At 47.8% G+C, this 20,815-nt stretch overlaps 4 protein-coding genes across 4 annotated transcripts; all 4 read right to left on the bottom strand.

The window, feature by feature from the left end:
* Positions 1-217: 217 nt before the first annotated feature.
* Positions 218-1,013, bottom strand: LOC149895898 (histone H3). The gene has a single exon (XM_090118035.1). The coding sequence runs from the start codon at positions 924-926 to the stop codon at positions 516-518; it is 411 nt and encodes a 136-aa protein (XP_089974161.1). The 5' UTR covers positions 927-1,013; the 3' UTR covers positions 218-515.
* A 10,879-nt stretch (positions 1,014-11,892) lies between these two features.
* Positions 11,893-12,782, bottom strand: LOC149895897 (histone H2B). The gene has a single exon (XM_090118128.1). The coding sequence runs from the start codon at positions 12,750-12,752 to the stop codon at positions 12,378-12,380; it is 375 nt and encodes a 124-aa protein (XP_089974254.1). The 5' UTR covers positions 12,753-12,782; the 3' UTR covers positions 11,893-12,377.
* A 1,249-nt stretch (positions 12,783-14,031) lies between these two features.
* LOC149895896 (histone H2A) lies at positions 14,032-14,883 on the bottom strand. The gene has a single exon (XM_090117986.1). It carries the CDS (start codon positions 14,738-14,740, stop codon positions 14,366-14,368), a length of 375 nt encoding a protein of 124 aa, XP_089974112.1. The 5' UTR covers positions 14,741-14,883; the 3' UTR covers positions 14,032-14,365.
* Positions 14,884-16,239: 1,356 nt separating this feature from the next.
* LOC149895895 (uncharacterized) lies at positions 16,240-17,161 on the bottom strand. Its single transcript, XM_090118055.1, has one exon. It carries the CDS (start codon positions 17,095-17,097, stop codon positions 16,267-16,269), a length of 831 nt encoding a protein of 276 aa, XP_089974181.1. The 5' UTR covers positions 17,098-17,161; the 3' UTR covers positions 16,240-16,266.
* Between the last annotated feature and the right edge of the window lie 3,654 nt (positions 17,162-20,815).

Raw genomic sequence — 20,815 nt, 5'->3', positions numbered from 1 at the left:
GAACCGATTTCGATAATTCTTTTTTTATTATATTCCTGGAAGTACGAGGATGGTTTTTATGTAGAGAAAACGTAAACATGTACCACGGGCGAAGCCGGGGCGGACCGCTAGTATTAAATAAAACTATTTCATAAGAAGAATTTAAAGTTAATGGCTACTGAATGATTACATTACTAAAATCTAAAATTCATCAGGTAGGTAAGTTTTCTGTTTATAATAGTAATATAATAATATTAATACATTTTATCATTCTCATAACAATATTATCATTATATTATTAGATATTTCGTTGTATGTTTCCGTTACTGCACAGTGGAAAACGTTTATAGTTAGGTTAGGTACCTACTATTAAAATGAATCACGTGCGGCCCTGAAAAGGGCCTTTTTTTTTTAACATTCGATGTCCGATGACGTGTCCTCTGTGCTATGTCATGTTATGTTATGTTATTTCATATTGAAACCACACACCACACGACACGACACGAGACACGAACAATGCAAACAACAAACGGATCTTAGGCGCGTTCACCACGGATACGGCGGGCCAATTGAATGTCCTTTGGCATAATGGTCACTCTCTTAGCGTGTATAGCGCACAGATTGGTGTCTTCAAATAGACCTACGAGGTACGCTTCGCTCGCCTCCTGCAGGGCCATGACGGCCGAGCTCTGGAAGCGGAGGTCGGTCTTGAAGTCCTGCGCTATCTCACGAACGAGACGTTGGAACGGCAACTTGCGGATCAGTAGCTCAGTGCTCTTCTGGTAGCGACGAATCTCACGCAGAGCAACCGTGCCGGGCCTGTAGCGATGGGGCTTCTTCACGCCACCGGTTGCGGGCGCACTCTTGCGGGCCGCTTTGGTGGCGAGCTGCTTCCTCGGCGCCTTTCCACCGGTGGACTTGCGAGCGGTCTGCTTTGTGCGAGCCATTGTGACCGGGGGGCTTGTTCGAAATTCGAATTCACTATATTTATTATAGAGAAATAAAACAACAAATACGACCGCACGGAGAAGTGGTTGCGCTTCGAATGAATACGAAAACGGTTTTTTTTTTTTTTTTGTGTGGTGTCTCTCAATGTTAGCCAGAAGGGCTTCTACATTTTAACGCGGACGCGGGGGTGAACTGAAGGTTCACCCTGGTAGCGACATGCACAAGGGCGTCCCCCCTTGACGGGGACCACGAACCTCGGCTTGAGCTGTCGCTTGAGTGGAGGAGGCCAGAAGGGCCCTAATCGGACGGGCGCTCACCCGGGTGGGCGCGGGAACGCGGAACAAGGGACCTCGTCTTCGCCGGCGAAGACGGTGTACGCTTTCTGCTGTGGTGTGTGCGGTGTCGCGGTTGGTTCGACGTTGGGCTTCAATCGCCGAGTCTAGCCGTGCGTTGGCTTTGGTAATGTCGTCGTCGGAGTCGTCCAAGACGTGTCTCGGCCGCCTGCGACGACGAGTGGGATCGGGGTTCGCGACGTATGCGATGGCCTTTGTCACCAATGGGTTGGGGTGGTTTTTAGCCTTGTCGAAGTAGCGCTTAGACGCTTGCTTCATCCATTGGGCTATGGTGGGGAGTTCTAGGTCCCTATGTAGGTCCACGTTACGCACGAACCAGGGCGCTCCAGTCGCCGTTCTCATGAACCGCGACTGAATCGTCTGGAGCTTGTGTATGGAGCTGGGAGCGCAATGCGCGAAAACTACACTACTATAAGTGAGGATAGGACGGACCACCGTTTTGTAAAGTGTCACCTTATGTCTAAGGGACATTTTACTGCGACTGTTTATAAGGTAATAGAGCCGGCTAAGAACATAGCTGGCTTTCTTACGGACTGCCTTAATGTGGGCTTTAAATGACATGTGTGCGTCTAGAGTGACGCCTAAGAATTTGGTGTGCTTTTGCCACGGAATGACTTGGCCATAGAGTTTGACACTATCTATGGCCTCGGGGCCGCCGCGCCTGAAGAGCACGGCGGCGCTCTTGTCGGGGTTCACAGTGATACCCCATTTGCGAAACCATTTGCCTAGTGCATCGGTCGCGGATTGTAGGAGTGGAGTTATTCTTTTGCGGTATGGACTCGACACGTAGAGTGCCGTGTCGTCCGCGAAGAGGGATAGTTGCACTTTATCGTGCTTAGGGATGTCGCTAGTGTATAGCGCGAATAGGAGGGGCGACAAGACGGAGCCCTGAGGGACTCCGGCCTGGATGGGACGTGAAGACGAGAGCGTGCCGTCTAGTCTGTAGCGGAAGGACCGGTTAGACAAGTAGTCTCGTATGATGAACACGAGACTGTCTGGCACGCCGAGAGTGTACAGTTTGTAAATCAAACCGTTGTGCCAGACCTTGTCGAACGCCTTCGCTACGTCAAAGAAGACCGCTCCCGTTCTGTGGGGTGTGAGGCGGGTGAGGCCCGCGAGAATGTACTCCGTGATGCGGTGCACTTGGTGAGGACATGAGTGAGCTCGCCTAAAACCGAACTGTTCGTCCGGGAGCAGCTTTTTGGCAATGACTGCGTCCCAGAGGCGTTTAGAGATGATTCTCTCATAGATTTTCCCCAGAGAGCTGAGGAGACTGATGGGACGGTAACTAGATGCCACGTTCCGGGGTTTGCCCGGTTTGTGGATCCCGATCACAATTGCTTCCTTCCACTTAGCGGGGAAGGTACAATTGGCCAGGAGACAATTAAAGGTGGCTACTAGGAGAGCGATAAGGGCGGGCGGCAGGCTTTTTAGAGCTCTATTGGGAATAGAGTCTCCGCCTGGGGACTTCCTATTGGCAAGTGACTTGATAAGTGATTTTACTTCGGTGGCCGTCGTTGGTGACAAGGGCTCGGCATCGATACGAGGGGTTTCGGTAAAACGTGCGATCTCTTGATTAACTACGTTAATGTGAGTCGAGTCGGTCATGTCGAGATTGGGGGAACATTGTTCCTCTAAACTGTCAGCTAAGCATTCGGCCTTCTCAAAATCGTCAAAAGCGGGAGGTTGGTCAGGACGAATGAGCGGTGGCGTGGCGGCAATACCATCAGATTTGAGAGTCCTCGCAAGCCGCCAGTAGGCAGTGTGCGAGGGAGAGAGATCACTAAGTAAAGAGTCCCACCGCTCGTTGCGTATTTCGTGAATTCGTTCTCTTACCTCTCTCTGTAAGGAACGAAGTATTCTACGGTTTTCGTCTGTCGGTGCTCGGTCGTAGGCGCGCGTCGCCGCGTTCTTATCGCCCACCAGCCTTCGTACGTCCGGGGGCAGATCCAACCGGTGGCCGAGGCCAACGGGGACCCGCCGGGACGCGTATTCAATCTTGGATTGAATGTGGCTGGTGACCGAGGAGACCGCGTCGAGCGCCTCTACGACCGTGTCGATTTTGTCAGGTACAGACTCCAGTTCTGGCGAGTCGACGGGCTGTAAGGCCTCGTGCAACTTTCGCCAGTCTACCTTCGTCATGTACTCTACGGTGGTGCTATCGGGGGGACCCAGTTCGAACAACACGGGCCTGTGATCAGAGTCGAGCTCGTGCAACGTTTCAACGGAGCGCAACTGTAGCGTCACGTTCCGCATCACCGCCACATCGAGCACGTCCTGTCTGTGTCCCGTGTTCTTCGGAAAATGAGTCGGTTCTAAGGGGCCTACAATCGTGACGTTAAGTAGGTCAGTCAGTCGGTCTAGTCGTTTGCCATTGGCATTCTCGTAGGAGCTATTCCAGTTCCAGTGCTTGCAGTTGAGGTCGCCGGCCAGAATGACCGAGTCGCCCAGTGCAAGCAAGGCTCTGAGATCGCTCTCCAAGATTGCCTTTGACGGTGAGAGATAGACCGAGGCGATTATGACGGGTTGATGACCGGTCATAGACACCTTGATCACTGTGGCTTCTAAGTTAATTAGAGGCGGCGTGTCGATGGGCGTGCAGTGCAAGGCCCTTCTGTAATATATAAGGGTGCCGCCTAAGGGGCTGTTTACGCGGTCGTTACGCACCAACATGTAGTTGGCGATTCGCGGATTGCGGTTAAAAGGCTTAAGGAATGTCTCTTGCATTACTAGCACATCGACACGCCGTCTAGTGACAAAGTCCCTAACTAAGTTAGTCTGTTTGAGAAGGCCGTCCGCGTTAAAAGTAACTACGGAGATCGCTCTGGGTTTAATTCTAGCTGTAGTAGCCATTAGGGAGTTGTGTTGATTTTATTTATTAACTCCCAATGGGTGAATACAGTGATCATGGCCTCATCACGGCTTTTGGCGTTTCTTAATTTCTCGGCCACTAGATTTACCTCATCAGGGTTGAGGTTGAGGTTTTTAACATAATTCCTAATGTAGATAACGTTTGCTAAGAACTCGTTAGGCGAGGCTAATTCTAGTGAGTGCACTTCAGCTGAAGGCTTCGGTGCTGCTTGTATGGCGGGAGCCGCTGAAGGCGGCGCCGCCACGCTCGGCTGGGCCTGCGTCACTAGTGACGGAGGTTTCGCCCAAGCGTTTGTTTTGGGTGGTGGAGCCGGTATAAAGGCCGGCTTTGGTTGTGGGGGTTGAGCCCCGGCGCGGGCGATCCCGCGAGGTTTGTTCGCCTTCTGGCGACCCCCAGCCCTGTGTCTGGGAGCCTTCGGGCAACCCCGGTAGTTCGCGGGGTGACCCGAAGTCTCACAGAGCACGCAGGACGGTGGATCCTCATTAGGCAAATCCTTGGACCTCGTGCAATCCTCCGTGCCGTGGTCGCCTAAACATTTGACGCAGCGAGGCCGCGAGAAACAGTTACGAGCAGAGTGCCCGTAAAGTTGACAGCGATGACACTGTCTAATATAGCTGTGGGAGTCGGGTGTTTCCACCTTGAGCCCTGAAAGTTTGCAGCAATGCCGCATTTTAAAAATGTCTTTACCCTTCGGGGTACGATCTAGGACCGCGAGGACCATGTCATATGGTGCTTTAGTGATTCTATTGTGCATGCGGAAGCACTCCTGCACAGGGAAACCTTGGTCTTTCAAGTCATTGAAGACTTGATCGGCAGAGATCTCTTTGGGGATCCCTTTTATAACGACTCTTAAAGAGCGTTCCTCCGGAAGGGGGAACGAATGACCGCCTATGTTTTGGTCTCTTAAATATGAAGTGAAAACCCTGTGATGGGTAGACGTTAATAACTGAACTCGAATGTTGTCCTTAGTTGGACGAGCTTTGAAGGGGATACCTTCATTGTCTAGGTAGGCTGAGATCTTCAGCCACGCGGACTTATCCCTCACGTAGACGGGGGGAGGGGAGGGCGGTTTGCGCGTCGCGGCGTTGCCCGCGGTCGGGCCTTCGGGTGCCTGAGGGGCGGATGCCTGAGGGGCGAGGGGCGCACGGCTAGATTCGGCGCGCGCGGAATCGCGAACGGTCGCGTTCCGTTTGGCGGGCGGAGCAGCATTTTTTAGTTTGCGTCTCTTTTTATTTGTGACGGTTTCGAAGCCGTCTGACGAATTTGAGGACTCCGCCTCCGATACTATCGACTCTGGAGCGCTCTCGCACTCCATAACGGTCGGGGCTTCGAACCCCGCTTCGACTGCCACTGGGGACAGCGGTGGGGACTCAGGAGAGTCCCTTAACGGTTGCGCAACGGGCGCGGCAAGTTTTTGAGCCCCGGCGGCGCTGTGTGCTTTAAATGCATCCAGCACCTCCGGGTTCTCCCTGACTAAGAAAGCCATAAAGGCTTTTATATCTAGGTCCTCCAACGAATCGGACATCCTAACGGTTTTTAATTTTTCCTAATTGTCGTCCTAGCGGCCCTCCCCGCTTCCGGGCGGGGGGGGGGTTGTGTGCCTACACGTATGTATGTGTGTGTGGTGTGTTTGGTGCGTCCCGCTGGTGATAGCGGGGTGAGGTTGCCACTACCTAACAGTTCGCAGAGGTCTTGGAGTGACCCCCTGCGAAAGCGTGACGTGGACCCGTCAGGAGTAGTTCTCGGCCGAGTCCGGGCGCTAGCGAGCAGTTGGAGTACCTGCCCGCCGTGGCAGTGCCTACTAAGAGGACCCCGGACTCACAGTCACCGAGAAGCTCCCGAAGCGGTGAGGCTGTACGCCGTTTATACAAACGTGCGGTATCTGCGCCCCACAGATACTTCCACCGGATGGTGTTAATTTCTCCGAAGCCCGTTTGACACCGTTAGGTGGGCAACGGAGAAACCGCGACTGGCGCGTCGAGAAACAAGAATTAGTTGTACGCTGCGAGTGCAGCTGCGGTTGCACCGCGACTGACCAGGTAGTAAACTACCTGAGCAGGCGGGGTGGGACCGGTCGCTTATCGGTCGCTATTGTTCACAACAAAGGCGCGGGTCACTTCCCGGAATTTGCCTTTCGGCGAATCTCAGGTAGCGGTCCCCCGTCTCTACGGAGAACAATAGACGGCAGGTAGGGCGCTCTTGCTAAGCACGAGTGCTCAGCTCGAGTGCCAAACCCGGTATGTACGAAAGAAATATTTGTTAATTGGGGCACAGTATAGGAGACTGTGCCCGACTTTTTAAACCTTTTCGCATTTTGCGAAGACTCGACCGACCTGTGTTTGGTTTTACGAGCCCGTCTTAGACTTGTGTCTAAGCCGGGGACGGACAGGGAACCCGGGAGCGACACAAAACCGATGGGTGTGATAGGAGGCGCCAATTGCGCGTGGGAGTGGGCGGTGGATTGGCTGGGTACGTTGTGTACCGACTGTGTAGGAGTTATGCAGGGTGAGGCGACAGACGGCGCGATAGGAAGCGCCGTCGCAGGCGAAGCTTGCGTGGGTGGGGGCGTTGTATAGGATTGCGCTATTTGCGCGTGGGAGTAGGTTTGGTAGGAGGGAGTAGTGAGGGGCGCACAGAGTGCGTGGGCGGTAGGTGGCGCTGGAGGCGCAGTGTATGGTGCCGGCATTGTTTGCAATGCCGGTGGTGAGGACGGCGTGTTCGCCTTAGGAGAGGGGGGTGGTAGTAGATCGCGCGGATTCGGACGACGCGACCCGGGAATGGCGCGGTGCGGAGCAATCTCTCGGAGATGGGAATGAGAGGAGGCGTCCGCCCGCGAGAACATGTTTTGGGAGAGACGAAGGATAAACTCATCCAGCGTTTCTACACCGAGATCGCTACGTATTAGCTCGTTTCTCACATACCTCGGCGCACCGACGATAGCGCGTAATGCGAGTGACTGCCGCGCACGCATTTTGCGGCGCAGGCTTTCACACACATACACATACCAGGCGGGCGCGGCGTACGTGAGGAGCGGCCGTAGGTAGGTTTTATAAACGCTTACCTTTATACGCAGCGGGAGTTCAGAGTATAACACCGGACGAAGTATGGCGTGGGCGGCTTTGCACTTGTTAATTACCTGCTTCACGTGGCTGTTAAAGCGAAGCCGGCAATCAATAGTTACACCTAGGTAAAGGACGGTATCGGACCATGGGATCTGCTCACCAGCCAGAGTGAGTTGGTGGGAGGGAGTCAAACCACCGAACCGAATCACCTGTGTCTTTCGCGCGTTAACAGATATCCGCCAACGATCGAAATACGCAGGCAACTCATCAAGCCAGCGTTGCGCCTTAACCATCGCATGCGTTGTATTCAACGATGCGGCGATTAAAGCTACATCGTCGGCGTATAGCGCGAGGATTTGATTAGAATTTGGCGCGGGGGAGGGGAAGTCATCTGTGTAGGCGGAGTATAGCGCGGGCGATAAACAGCTGCCCTGCGGGACACCCGCCTGCACAGAGTGGTTTCGGGAAATGGCGGGGGACACGGAAACGTGAAAGGAGCGGTCCGTGAGGAAGGAGTGCAATATCCTCACGAGCCGCGCGGGGCATTGGGTAGTGGTAAGGATCTTATATATAAGACCCTCGTGCCAGACGCGGTCGAAAGCCTTTTCGATATCTAGGAATATTGCGACCGCTCTCTCATTCCTGTTCAAGGCGGAGCTAACATGGTGCAATACTCTAGATACCTGAAGGGTGGTACTGTGTGCCGAGCGAAAGCCGAATTGCTCAGCGCGCGGCGACACGTACGGACGCAGCATAGGCAGCAGTAGTGACTCGAACACTTTGGAGACTGTGCTCAACAAGGTGATGGGTCGATAACTGCCCGCTAAGGAGGCATTCTTGCCGGGTTTGGGGATCATTATTACGCGACCGGTTTTCCACACTGAAGGGAAATGACCGGCGCGCAATATACCGTTAAACAGCCGCGACAAAGCCGCGACTGTTTTACGGGGGAGGTGGCGAAGGGATTCGTTCGTCACGCCGTCCTCACCGGGCGCTTTGCGCAACTTTGTACGCGAAATCGCACGGCGGACGGCGGACGGGGAGGTGAAGAATACTTCCTCAGCGGGCGGTATCGGTGATGCTAGAAAACCTGATAGGTGTTCGTTCACCACTGCTGCGTGGGCGGCGCTCGACGGCGTCAGGGGGTTCGGCTGAAAAACTTGTGCCAGATGTTCGGCGAACAAGTCAGCGCGACCCTGAGGGGCGTATATATAATTACCCGCGGAATCGGTGAGTGGGCGCGCGGGGGCGGCTGAGGATTTAAGCCTGCGACAGAGGTTGTGGAGCGAGGGCCAGTCCTCGGCGGCCGAGTCGATCGCACGGTGCCAGCCCTCGATCCTGTTCGCCTCAAGCGCATCGCTAACTTGCTCTCGCAAACGAGCAAGTTGCCGCTTGAGGGTGGGACAGCGCGAATGCTGCCACTGCCGTCGCAGAGCTCGCTTCCTCTGGATAAGGGCTTTAATGTGAGAAGGAATAGGGGGGAGTATGGACGTGGACGGTTTGAGTGTCGTGGCCTGGGAAAGAGCGGACTTAAGTGCTTCATGCAAGTCATTTGCGAATATCTCCACGTCCTCGGCGCTTGAAACCGCGCGTGAGGGCGTGGAGCGCTCAAGCGTATTCGCAAATAACTCCCAATTGACACAGCGGCGGGAGTAGGATGGGGCAAGCGCGGAACTGTTTGCGGTGATCTCGACCAATACCGGCAGGTGGTCTGAGCCGAGATCGTCCACAATAACAGTTTGCGTCATCGACTGGCGGATCACATTGTGAATCGTAAAGTCGATGACGTCCGCTTGGTGGGAGTCTGTACGAGGATAATGAGTAGGTTCGGAAGGGCCCTCTATAACAATGTCGTTATAATCGATAATGTTATAAAGGGCTTTGCCGTTGCAACAATCGAGGCGGGATAGCCAGTGCGAATGCTTACTGTTCCAGTCACCCGCGGCGATCGTCGGCACGCTCGAGGCGAAAAGACGTTTCACCTCGTTCGTGTCAACTCTCCCCCCGGGCGGCCTGTATACAGCATACATTCGCAGCCTGCCCACCGGAAACTCCGCCTCGATGCCGAGCGCGGAAAAGGATTGGGATGCGAAAGCGGGGAGTGGGGAGTGGGGTGTGAGGGATCCGGTATGTACGAAAACGGGTACGACGCCGTTTTTATAAACACATTAGGTACACTCGTCTCCGTTTCGTTATTCATCGTAGTCGAGTGCGAGAGAGACATCGATAAGTAACCGTTCGCGCGGTGTGTATGTCGAGAAAAGAGAGATAAAATAATAATAATCAAAGTTTTGTGTTGGATTTGCACGATTCCTGATGCAAAATTAACTACTCGAACTCGAAAACAAAAAAAAAAAAAAAAAAACGATCTTCAATGTGCAATGTGCAATCTGCACTGTCATAATATTGTCAATGTCATACACAGCCCATGTCATAATATTGTTATGTTCGTCATTATGGTATGGTCGTACTGGATCTATTCATTAAATTTACATGTACCTTATCCAAAATGGATGGAAATTATTCTACTTTTTTATTTTACTTCATACATACTCTACATAGGTGCAAAGTTTCATAAAAATGCGTTCAAAAATAAAATATGTCTTGGTTATTGCTTGATTACAAGATTAAAGAATTATTATTTTCTACTTTTTAGTGGTATGTATCTAACTTGAAAGCGTGTTTTTTAGTTTTTCAAACTATATTTATTTTACTTCATACTCTACATAGGTATTTTCGTATACCAAAACAAAACAGCACTAAAAAAAAAAAAAAAAAATACCAACAAATACATAATACGTTCATAATATACCTAACTAGAAATTCGCCGCGGCCTCGTTCGGTTGCAAATTTTATGAACATTTAAAAATTATATCTATTAAAATAAACCGCATCAAAATCCGTTGCGCCGTTTTTGAGATCTCGAGTAATCTTCAACTTGATTATTCCATAAGAAAGGAAAATTTCTATAAGACAGGAGAATTTTTATAAGTCCGGAAAATTTCTATAAGTCAGGAACATTTATATAAGCCAGGAAAATTTCTATACGTCAGGAAAAATTTCTATAAGGTGGAAAAGGATAGGTTAGGTTAGGTTAGGTTACGTTAGGTTACGTTAGGTTAGGTTAGGTTAGGTTAGGTTAGGTTAGGTTAGGTTAGGTTAGGTTAGGTTAGGTTAGGTTAGGTTAGGTTAGGTTAGGTTAGGTTAGGTTAGGTTAGGTTAGGTTAGGTTAGGTTAGGTTAGGTTAGGTTAGGAGAGGTTAGGTTAGGTTAGGTTAGGTTAGGTTAGGTTAGGTTAGGAGAGGTTAGGTTAGGTTAGGTTAGGAGAGGTTAGGTTAGGTTAGGTTAGGTTAGGTTAGGTTAGGTTAGGTTACGTTAGGTTAGGTTACGTTAGGTTACGTTAGGTTACGTTAGGTTAGGAGAGGTTAGGTTACGTTAGGTTAGGTTAGGTTAGGTTAGGTTACGTTAGGTTACGTTAGGTTACGTTAGGTTAGGAGAGGTTAGGTTAGGTTAGGTTAGGTTAGGTTAGGTTACGTTAGGTTAGGTTAGGTTAGGTTAGGTTACGTTAGGTTACGTTAGGTTAGGTTAGGTTAGGTTACGTTAGGTTAGGTTAGGTTAGGTTAGGTTAGGTTAGGTTAGGTTAGGTTAGGAGAGGTTAGGTTAGGTTAGGTTAGGTTAGGTTAGGTTAGGTTAGGTTAGGTTAGGTTAGGTTGGGTTAGGTTGGGTTAGGTTAGGAGAGGTTAGGTTAGGTTAGGAGAGGTTAGGTTAGGTTAGGTTAGGTTAGGTTAGGAAAAATTTTCTCAGTCCGGAAAATTTCCATACACCAGGAAAATTTCTATACGTCCGGAAAAATACTACTGAACCGATTACAATGAAATTTAGCACACATATAGAAGGTAACTTGGATTAACACATAGGGTAGGTTTTATCCCGGAAATCCCGCGGGAACGGGAACTATGCGGGTTTTCCTTTGAAAACGCGGGCGAAGCCGCGGGCGGAAATCTAGTACAAAATATTAATTTACCAAAACTATTGCAAAACACAAAACTATATAAATATAACAGAAAATCGGTTTGAATGTCTGTCCGTGTGTGCTATATTCCCTATATAAATTTGTATAATTAAAACTAGAGAACCGATTTTGATGCGGTTTATTTCAATAGATAGGCTGCATCTCGAGGAAGCTTTTAGTATATATAATTTGTTACGTTCTGAACAATGCAGGCACAGCCGCGGGCGATAACTAATCAATCTACCATTTATTTGTTAAACAGTTATTAAAAAAAAAATAACTTCAAATTAACTGTACAAGTTTAATTATTTCTCCATTTAATAATTAATATTATTAATTTTTTGTTGTATATCAATTAAATTTACGTTTTGACATAAGGCTGAGGTAAAATAACAGTACAGACTACAGTCGAATTGGGAATCATCAAGGAGGATTTTATTTAATATCTTAACTTAATTAAAGATATGAAACCTTATTTGTGTTAAACTTTTTTATTTTTTTAAATTGACACCAATAAATCAAACTGACGATGTCTGTCAAAATAAATATAATATTGATTCAAAGATAGTACATGAAATCGCATTGCGTTGTTATATTAATATATAAGTAATAAAATGGTTGTGAGTGAAAAAAAATTATGTAACATGTATAAAAATATCGAGCCAAATCATGATGGTATATAATTTATTATGAATTTGTTTTTATTTGTCATCATCAAAACTACTGGACCGATTTTGATGAAATTTGGCACAGGCAATCTTTAGACGCTGAGAAAGAACATACATAGGCTACTTTTTATTATTGCGAAATAATATGTACCACGGGCGAAGCCCTAGTTTGTAAATAAAATAAAATAAATCATACCCACAAAATATGACCAACGTTAATAATTATTGTTGAACGTATAATTCGAAATTCGAATTTCAAAATTACAACTTTAGGTTTTTTTTTTCTCACTGCTGTTGTTCGTGTTGGAGAAACGTATTTTTGGCGTGTACACACACACACAATTCATTCATGAAATATATTGTGGCCCTGAAAAGGGCCGTTGTTGTTTTGATAGTATATAATAATAATAAACACAAAACGCGAGCGAGCGGGCGTTCGATAAGTCGAACACGCCACGCCGTTGTCCCGACGACCGCTCACCGCTCACTTGGAGCTCGTGTACTTGGTGACAGCCTTTGTGCCCTCGCTGACCGCGTGCTTGGCGAGCTCGCCGGGCAGCAGCAGCCGCACGGAGGTTTGCACCTCTCGCGACGTGATGGTCGACCGCTTGTTGTAGTGAGCGAGCCGGGACGCCTCCGCGGCGATGCGCTCGAAAATGTCGTTCACGAACGAGTTCATGATGGACATGGCCTTCGAGGAGATACCGGTGTCGGGGTGGACCTGCTTGAGCACCTTGTAAATGTAAATGGCGTAGCTCTCCTTCCTCTTGTGCTTCTTCTTTTTCTTGTCAGACTTGGAGATGTTCTTCTGCGCTTTTCCGGACTTCTTGGCGGCCTTTCCACTCGTTTTTGGCGGCATGTTGCTTGTTGTAGTATAAGTACAATCAATTGAAACTGTATATTCCAAATTTTTTCCGTTTCTGTATAAAACCGGTCCAGATCGCGCCACACGGCGTTACGGCCGTCGGTTAGTAATGCGAGCTAGCACTTTTGGTTATCGGCCAATACCGTGGAGCGTAAGCGTCCCCTCCACACAGTGGGCGGTGAACATGCGGTGAATCATTTAGATGTTTACATTTGGCATTTTATTTTTTTTTTAAATCACATAAGGCTAAGGTAAAATAACAGTACAGACTACAGTCGAATTGGGAATCATCAAGGAGGGTTTTATTTTAAAATATGTATCTTAATTAAAGATAATATATGAAACCTTATTTGTGTTAAACTTTTTTATTTTTTTTAATTGACACCAATAAATCAAACTGACGATGTCTGTCAAAATAAATATAATATTGATATTATAATATTGATTGATTGAAATTTGGTATAGAGATATTTTGATACCCGAGAAAGGACATAAGATAGGTTTTATCCCGGAAATCCTACGGGAAAGGGTTTTTCTTTAAATAAATCAAATTTTACTTGATTTAATATTTATTTAAATTTCCAGCTTACACAATACGAAGTATGAAAACAGTTGCTCGCCTCCCTACTTTCAATATTCCAAGTTTCCCGCTTGACGAAAACGAAGTGACTTGCGCAATCATCTAGAAAACACAATATAGGTATTGTCCTCTGCAGAAAGGAGAAATAGTCCAGTATCAGCTTCGAATACGTACATCGAGCAGATATTTGTCACAATAGTAAGATTCAATTTACATAATTTATCTTAATCTTCAGGATAGGAAAACAATCATATTATAAAGCTGAAGAGTTTGTTTGTTTATTTGAACACGCTAATCTCAGGAACTACTAATCGAATTTCAGAAATTATTTCGGTGTTAGATAGCCCATTTATCGAGGAAGGCTATAGGCTATAATATAATATAATCACGCTAAGACCAATAGGAGCGGAGCAATGCGGGTGAAACCGCGGGGCACAGCTAGTTATTATAATATATATTACAAACAAACATAAAATGAAACGGAACGGATTTTGATGCGTTCAACAAGAAGGGGTTTATTATAAACTAAACAATTAAACATCTATAATAATTATTATGTATAATTCTTATCTACATAATATATCCTAATATTATAAAGCTGAAGAGTTTGTTTGTTTGTTTGAACGCGCTAATCTCAGGAACTACTGATCAAATACAAAAATGCCATTATAAATTAAATTAAAAAGACTCAAATGAATGTTACTTTTTTTAATACGGGTACGGTTCTAGGGTTAAAGGCTATATTATAATATAATATTAAATGCGGGTGAAACCGCGGAGCGCAGCTAGTTTATTGTACATAGATTAATATTATTCATGTTCTGGTGTACGTGTCAAATGGTAAACGATCACTGAAGAGATGAGAGTTTAGGCTGCTAGAAACTCTATCTATCGTTGTTGTCAAGACATATATTGCGGCCCTGAAAAGGGCCTTTTGAACAATTCATAATAATATTATGATGAACATACATAAAAATATGTAATTGTATCGTTATTGGTAAATGCAATGCAATGCAATGCAATCCAATTAGGCCTTCTTCTCCGTCTTCTTGGGCAGCAGCACAGCCTGAATGTTAGGCAATACACCGCCCTGTGCTATGGTCACGCCGGAGAGGAGCTTGTTCAGCTCTTCGTCGTTACGTATGGCCAATTGCAGATGTCTCGGAATAATTCTAGTCTTCTTGTTGTCGCGCGCCGCGTTGCCGGCCAACTCGAGAACTTCAGCCGCCAGGTACTCCATCACGGCCGCCAGGTAGACCGGGGCACCGGCGCCCACGCGCTCCGCGTAATTGCCCTTCCTGAGCAATCTGTGAATACGGCCGACGGGGAACTGCAGACCGGCACGGTTGGAACGTGACTTTGCCTTCCCCTTCACTTTACCGCCTTTACCGCGTCCAGACATTATTTACGGTTTTCTTCTTTGACAGTATAATAAACGAAAAACTGATACGTACAACGATACGCGCCGATCACTAAAGTATGTTTTTTTTAAACATTACCATCGGATTTAATATATATTGTACCGTGTACGGCTACGCGTCCTAGTGATTGCGGTGGGCATGACGCCGTGAAATGCGAGCGAACACAAACGACGAGCGATGCGCAGTGAACACGACCGTGTCAAATAATAATAATATATTGTTATGTACAATATAATATTTTATTTATTTACAAAATGTTAATTTTTTTTTTCGCATTTCACACACAAACAATATTTAAGCATCTTTTAATTAATATTATTTTTTTTTTTGATTCGGTGTACAGCATCCCCAAATATTATTATTACTCATATTATATAAAAATGAATCGCAAAATGTGTTGGTAAGCGCATAACTCGGGAACGGCTGAACCGATTTCGATAATTCTTTTTTTTTTTTATTATATTCCTTGAAGTACGAGGATGGTTTTTATGTAGAGAAAACGTAAATATGTACCTACCACGGGCGAAGCCGGGGCGGACCGCTAGTTACTCATAATAATAACGATTAGTTGATTGTTTTTAAAGTAACTTGTCAGGTGACAGAAACAGACTGTGTTGTCTAGACAACCATCAATAATTAGGTATTAATAATAATTATTCATAGCAGTAGGTATGTATAGATTTTAGAGAGTAGGTATTTAGTAAGTTTCGGTAAAATGTACTATCGGGAGTCGGGCGTCGGGCGGGCGGTCGGTCGGGCGGCGTGCGCTGGTGTGGGGCGGGCGGGCGGTGTCTGTGCTGTGTCTGTGTCTGTGTCTGTGTCTGTCTGTGTGGTAGCGTGTTGCAGTGTGCGATGAATAGTTACATAATATTTTATTTTGCAAGTTGAAGGTAAAAAGTAACGTGTGTGTTTACCGTACGTATTACGTAGGTATATTTTGATGTTTTTTTTTATTTATTCCTTATTTCATTGCGCGTCGACGGAGCCCCGCTTCGCGGGGCTCCTATTTCTGTGTAGTTTTTTTTTAAGAAACCTAACCTAACCTAACCTAACCTAAACCTAAACCTAAACCTAAACCTAACCTAACGTAAAGCTGTAGATTAGTTAGTAGTAGATTTGATTTTCTTGTTGTTATTATATTGTGCATGCATGTTGCTAGTTGCTACTATAATATATTATGATGTTACATAACTATTATGTAATTTGTAAAATTGTAATAATTGTAGTTTTATTGTGTAGGTACCTACAAGTTGCTTGTTCGTCCTCGCAAATTGGAAGGAAACGTTAACGTTCGTAGTGAGTGCGCATTCGAAAATATATGTTAGCCCTGAGAAGGGCTTTTTGGCGATAGATAATATATAATATGTATCTATTTTGCTGAGACTTGTGCCCGATGCACTCGCCGTCGCCGCTGCACTGCATAACCAGTTCCAACCTTAACCTTCCTCGAAGTCGAATTAGGTTGCGCTTGCGCTTGCGATTGATCGATTGCACGCACACCACACGTTCACTTCTTGGACGCGGCCGAGGCTTTCTTGGCGGTGGCCGCTTTGGATTTTGGCGTTGCCGCTTTCTTCGGTTTCGGTGCCTTCGGCTTCTTCGTCGGCGGTTTGGCACTCCTCTTAGCCTTCGGCGCGGCGGCCGACGCTGCTGCGGCGGGTTTTGCGGCCGCCTTGCCCGCAGCCGGCGCCTTCTTGGCGGCCGCGGCGGGCTTCTTTCTGCCTGCAGCTACTTTCTTGTCTTTCACCGCTGACGCTTTCGACTTGGACGGCGAGGACGACGAGTCTGCGGCCGCTGCTGCGGCGGCGGCTGCCGCCGCCTTCTTGGACCTGCTGCCTGCGTTGACGGCCGTCTTTTTGGCGGCCGCTTGCGCCTTGCCACCGCCGCCAGATTTGCGCACCTTGACGGCCGCCGCCGCTCCGGAGCCCTTGCCGGCGGCTCCGCTCGACGGAGAGGTCTTCTTCTTGGCCGCGGAGGACTTTGACTCCAGTTTGAACGAGCCAGATGCGCCCTTGCCCTTCGTCTGAACGAGCGTGCCGGATTCGACGGCGCCCTTGAGATATCTCCTAATGAACGGCGCCAGTTTATCCGCGTCCACCTTGTACGTGGCCGATATGTACTTCTTGATCGCCTGCAGGGAAGAGCCGCTACGCTCTTTGAGATCGCTGATAGCAGTGTTCACCATTTCCGACGTCTTCGGGTGCGCCAATCTTGCTTTGGCCGCTTTCTTGGCTCCTCCCGACGCCGCTGCTGCTGCTGCTGCTGCTGCTTTGGGCGCTTTCTTCGCGGGCGTCGACGCTGGCGCCGGAGTTTCAGTTTCGACTGCGGTGTCTGCCATTTTTGTTAATTAAAATTCAACTTTACGTCGACAATAGTATGTAATAATAATTAGTCTAAATAAGTAGTACTTAGTAGGTTTCACTGTATTCGACGTACGGTGTCGCTAGTGTAGGAATCGAATGGACGGTTTACCTCACGGGGAACCGTGCAATCGAGATACGTTTTCTCGCGGTCGCGCTTGAAACTTTTCACTAACATGCCTCCGTTCGAACGTATATTTTACGTGAAATTAACGTTTAAAAGTATACGTTTCACATGTTTCTCGTCCCTTTTGAGATCGGCCCTCGTAGTGTGCAAGCCCGCGCGACGCTCGAGGAGCGCATCGATAGCGATGGACGTTTAAATTTTGCCAAGGGCTATCCGCGTGCGCGGTGTCAACTTTAAAATTATCATTTCACCTGTAATTAAACCGATTGTCGTTTCGAAAAAGGCTCTCTCAATACACTGATATACAGACGTTAAGGTGAAACTATTCGTAATCGCCATATAATATGTTTGCGATGGTTTTTAGGGGGATGAATGTGACCTGTTGTAGAACAGCATAACGCAAACGACGACCGCGCGGCCGGCTACACACACAGTTCGGCGATCGGTCGAATATGTTTAACGTCCTTTAAATACAAAAATAATAACAATACGAATGTGCCACAATAACGAAATGACAATATTATAAATAAATGTCACATATTTGTCACAATATTATATTCACAGTCACAGGTACTAACAGCTAGTAGGTACATAGTACGCACACCACACCGCAACGCCCGCACGTTTTAATATTGTCAAAATATTATATAGGCCGCGCGAGAACGAGACTACGATTCACAATTGCGTATTTATTATAATATTATTATTGTGTTAACTTAATATCGTCGCATAATAACGCATAATAAGCAATACCTAAATAATAGACAGAGGAGTAGTAACAATATTATGACGAATCGATAATAACACGAATGTAGGTAGTTAATTAATAGTTTATTATTTACCTAATCATTAAGTTACTTATATATATCATCATCATCAACTGCAATTACGATTAATTCAATAGCGACAATGACGTATCCATGTTTTGATGAATTATTATATTGTCGTACCGTTGTAGATTCCTTAAATCTTCGTAATGCACCTGAGCGCAGTAAACATCGATTAAAGTGAAGCATTCGATTCTAGATGTCAGATTTCGATTTTTAGAGTAACGTCTCTGGTATTTATTATGTTTAGAATGGTTTATCAGTAAAATAAAATGAAATCTTAAAAAAAATTACTTTTATCGGTCATTATTATTATAATTAATATTATGTAGTCGTAATTGAAAAAAGTTAAGCAAATGTGCAGTTCTAACAAAACGAAATATCTTGTTATTCTATGTCGTCGTTACTAGGTTACGTTGTTGAATTTTGTTGAACTGTCAAATGTTGCCTATTTTAAAATGGCTCTACTATACTTAATAACTACGAGGGATCTATATTTATAGATAGAGAGTTGGTTAATAATAATTACTTATTTAATTTGCTGTGTCGACTTTTATTTATTTTTTCAACAGGATAAAACCTATCCTATGTGTTAATCCAAGTTCATTGTAATCAGTTCAGTAATATTTGCGTGAAATAGTAACATTTATAATATTAGAAGGATAATGATAACAACACAAGTAAGTTAATTAAGTAATGACGATATATTATATACATTTCAAAAAATTTCAAGCTACTTATTTATATAATAATTCACAAAAATTACATTAATATGAAATTTGACACATGCCATACCTACCCTGTTAATGTCTAGTGTAAATGTGATAGTATTTTTATTTTTTATTCCTCCGTATGTATGACGTCATCATCACATTTATCGTTTTTTTTTTTTATTTAATTTCTCTTAAAATATGCGATTAAAAAATGAAATGTTGTCAATTATTGTGATTGAGTTATTTATTATTATTATTATTCAAAGATTATTAACGCAGTCCCTCGATATGCACGATATATCTATCCGTCTCCGTCGCTCGTCGAGGGCGAGCCGACCGAAACGCGTGTATAATGTGTGTGTATAAAAGTCGACATGAAATGGCGCGAAGCGCACGGACAGTCCGTTTGCCGAGGACGCTGGTCGTGTTCACTCGTTGCTCCCGACCACGTGCTTTGCGCTCGTGCTGTCTCACTCTTGCTTACGCAATTCAGAGCGTCTGCGCCACTTTGTGTGTAAAGTTCGGTCTGCTAGTCGCCCCACGTGGAGTTCGCCTTTGCCTGTTATACCCGGTTATAACCCGCAGCACCGCCTGCCGTTTCTCGGCGAAAGCCGTTAAGTGGAGAGGGCGGTGATGTGTGTTTAACACGTTTCAGCAGCGCAGGCAAACGCCCACGTGCTCCCCGATGGAGCACGCCGGACCCAAAGGCCCTTCTCAGGGCCACACAAATGTGACCCCCGCGCGTAGTTCGCGCCCACGCATCGTTACGCGCACTGGCCGCGATGGAGTAGCCCGGTCGAGCTCGGCTCCCGGGCGCCCCTCCCGCCCCTTTTGGACGCAGCCCCGACGATGGGGAATACCTGAGGCCGCCGCCGCAGAGGAGGTGCCTGACCCGGACCAGGGAGTATCACCACGGACCGCATACTTGTCGGATGCCGTGCTGATCGACCGGTTCGTTTCGTCGGGCCTCCTGTCGCGCAAGCTGCGCGGCTGGCTGGCCTCGTACATCGAGATGAGGCGAGGCGACCTGGCGCGCATACCGCCGGGCTGCCTGGAGGAGCCATCGCCGGAAGACGAGCAAGTTTTATTGGCAAAACTTGCCGTCCTCCCGATCCCTCCGGGCAAGCCACGGGCGAGGCGCCGTCGCCCCCTCAGCAGCGACGAGGAAGAGGAGCAGGTCGAGTCGGCGCAGGCCAAGCGGCCTTGCCAGACTCCCGCCCTCCTCCCCGCTACATCCGCTACCACCACCGCCATGGCAGACACCATGGAGACAGACACGGCCGCAGCCACACCCGTTCCGCCCACCTACGCGGCGGTAAGTGCAGGCGCCGTCGTGCCACCACTCCACCCACGTGATCCGCGCCGCCCCCGCCGTATCAACGTGGAGGCGGCCGAGGAGCCGCAACCGGGCCCGTCCGGCTTGCAGCGCGCCAGTGCGCCTGCGCAGCCGACCGCCCCCACACCGAGGGTGACAGCAGCGCCACCTAGCGCCACTGCCCCCGCACCTACTACTGCTACTACGGCACCGCCTAGCGGCGCGCCGAAGTCGCCCCGCTACCCGCCGATCGTGGTTGAGTCGCTCCCAAACTGGGCGACTCACCTACGTAACATCACCGCTTCGCTGGGGAGACAGGTGAGCGCGCGCGCCTACGGGACTGGCGTGCGCTTCTCGCCCCAAGACGAGGCGGAATACCGGGCGGTCGACCGGTACCTGCGCCACATCCAGGAGGAGGGAGAGGAGATCTCCTGGTTCTCGTACTCCCCTGAGGCTGAGCGCAGTGTCAAAGTCGCCGTCCGCGGGCTGCCGGTAAACACGCAGCCCGAAGAGCTCATGGCTGCGCTGCGCGACCGGGGATATGACCCGGAATTCGCGCGGCCCATTCGCGCCCGGAAAGGGCGCCCCGGCTGCATCTTCCTCGTCATCTTGAAGAAGACGGAGAACCTCACGCCGGGCATCTACGCAATTAAGGAGTTGCTGTACATGCCCGGCGTCACCATTGAGGCGTGGCGCTCCAAGCGGGGCCCCGCG

This window comes from Colias eurytheme, chromosome 29 (assembly GCF_061535395.1).
Source record: "Colias eurytheme isolate Ceu_HAF_F1 chromosome 29, ilColEury1 Martin Lab GWU primary, whole genome shotgun sequence".
Taxonomy (NCBI): Eukaryota; Metazoa; Arthropoda; class Insecta; order Lepidoptera; family Pieridae; genus Colias; species Colias eurytheme.
Note: the sequence above shows the minus strand (reverse complement) of the source record. Positions and strands in the feature narration are given on the sequence as shown.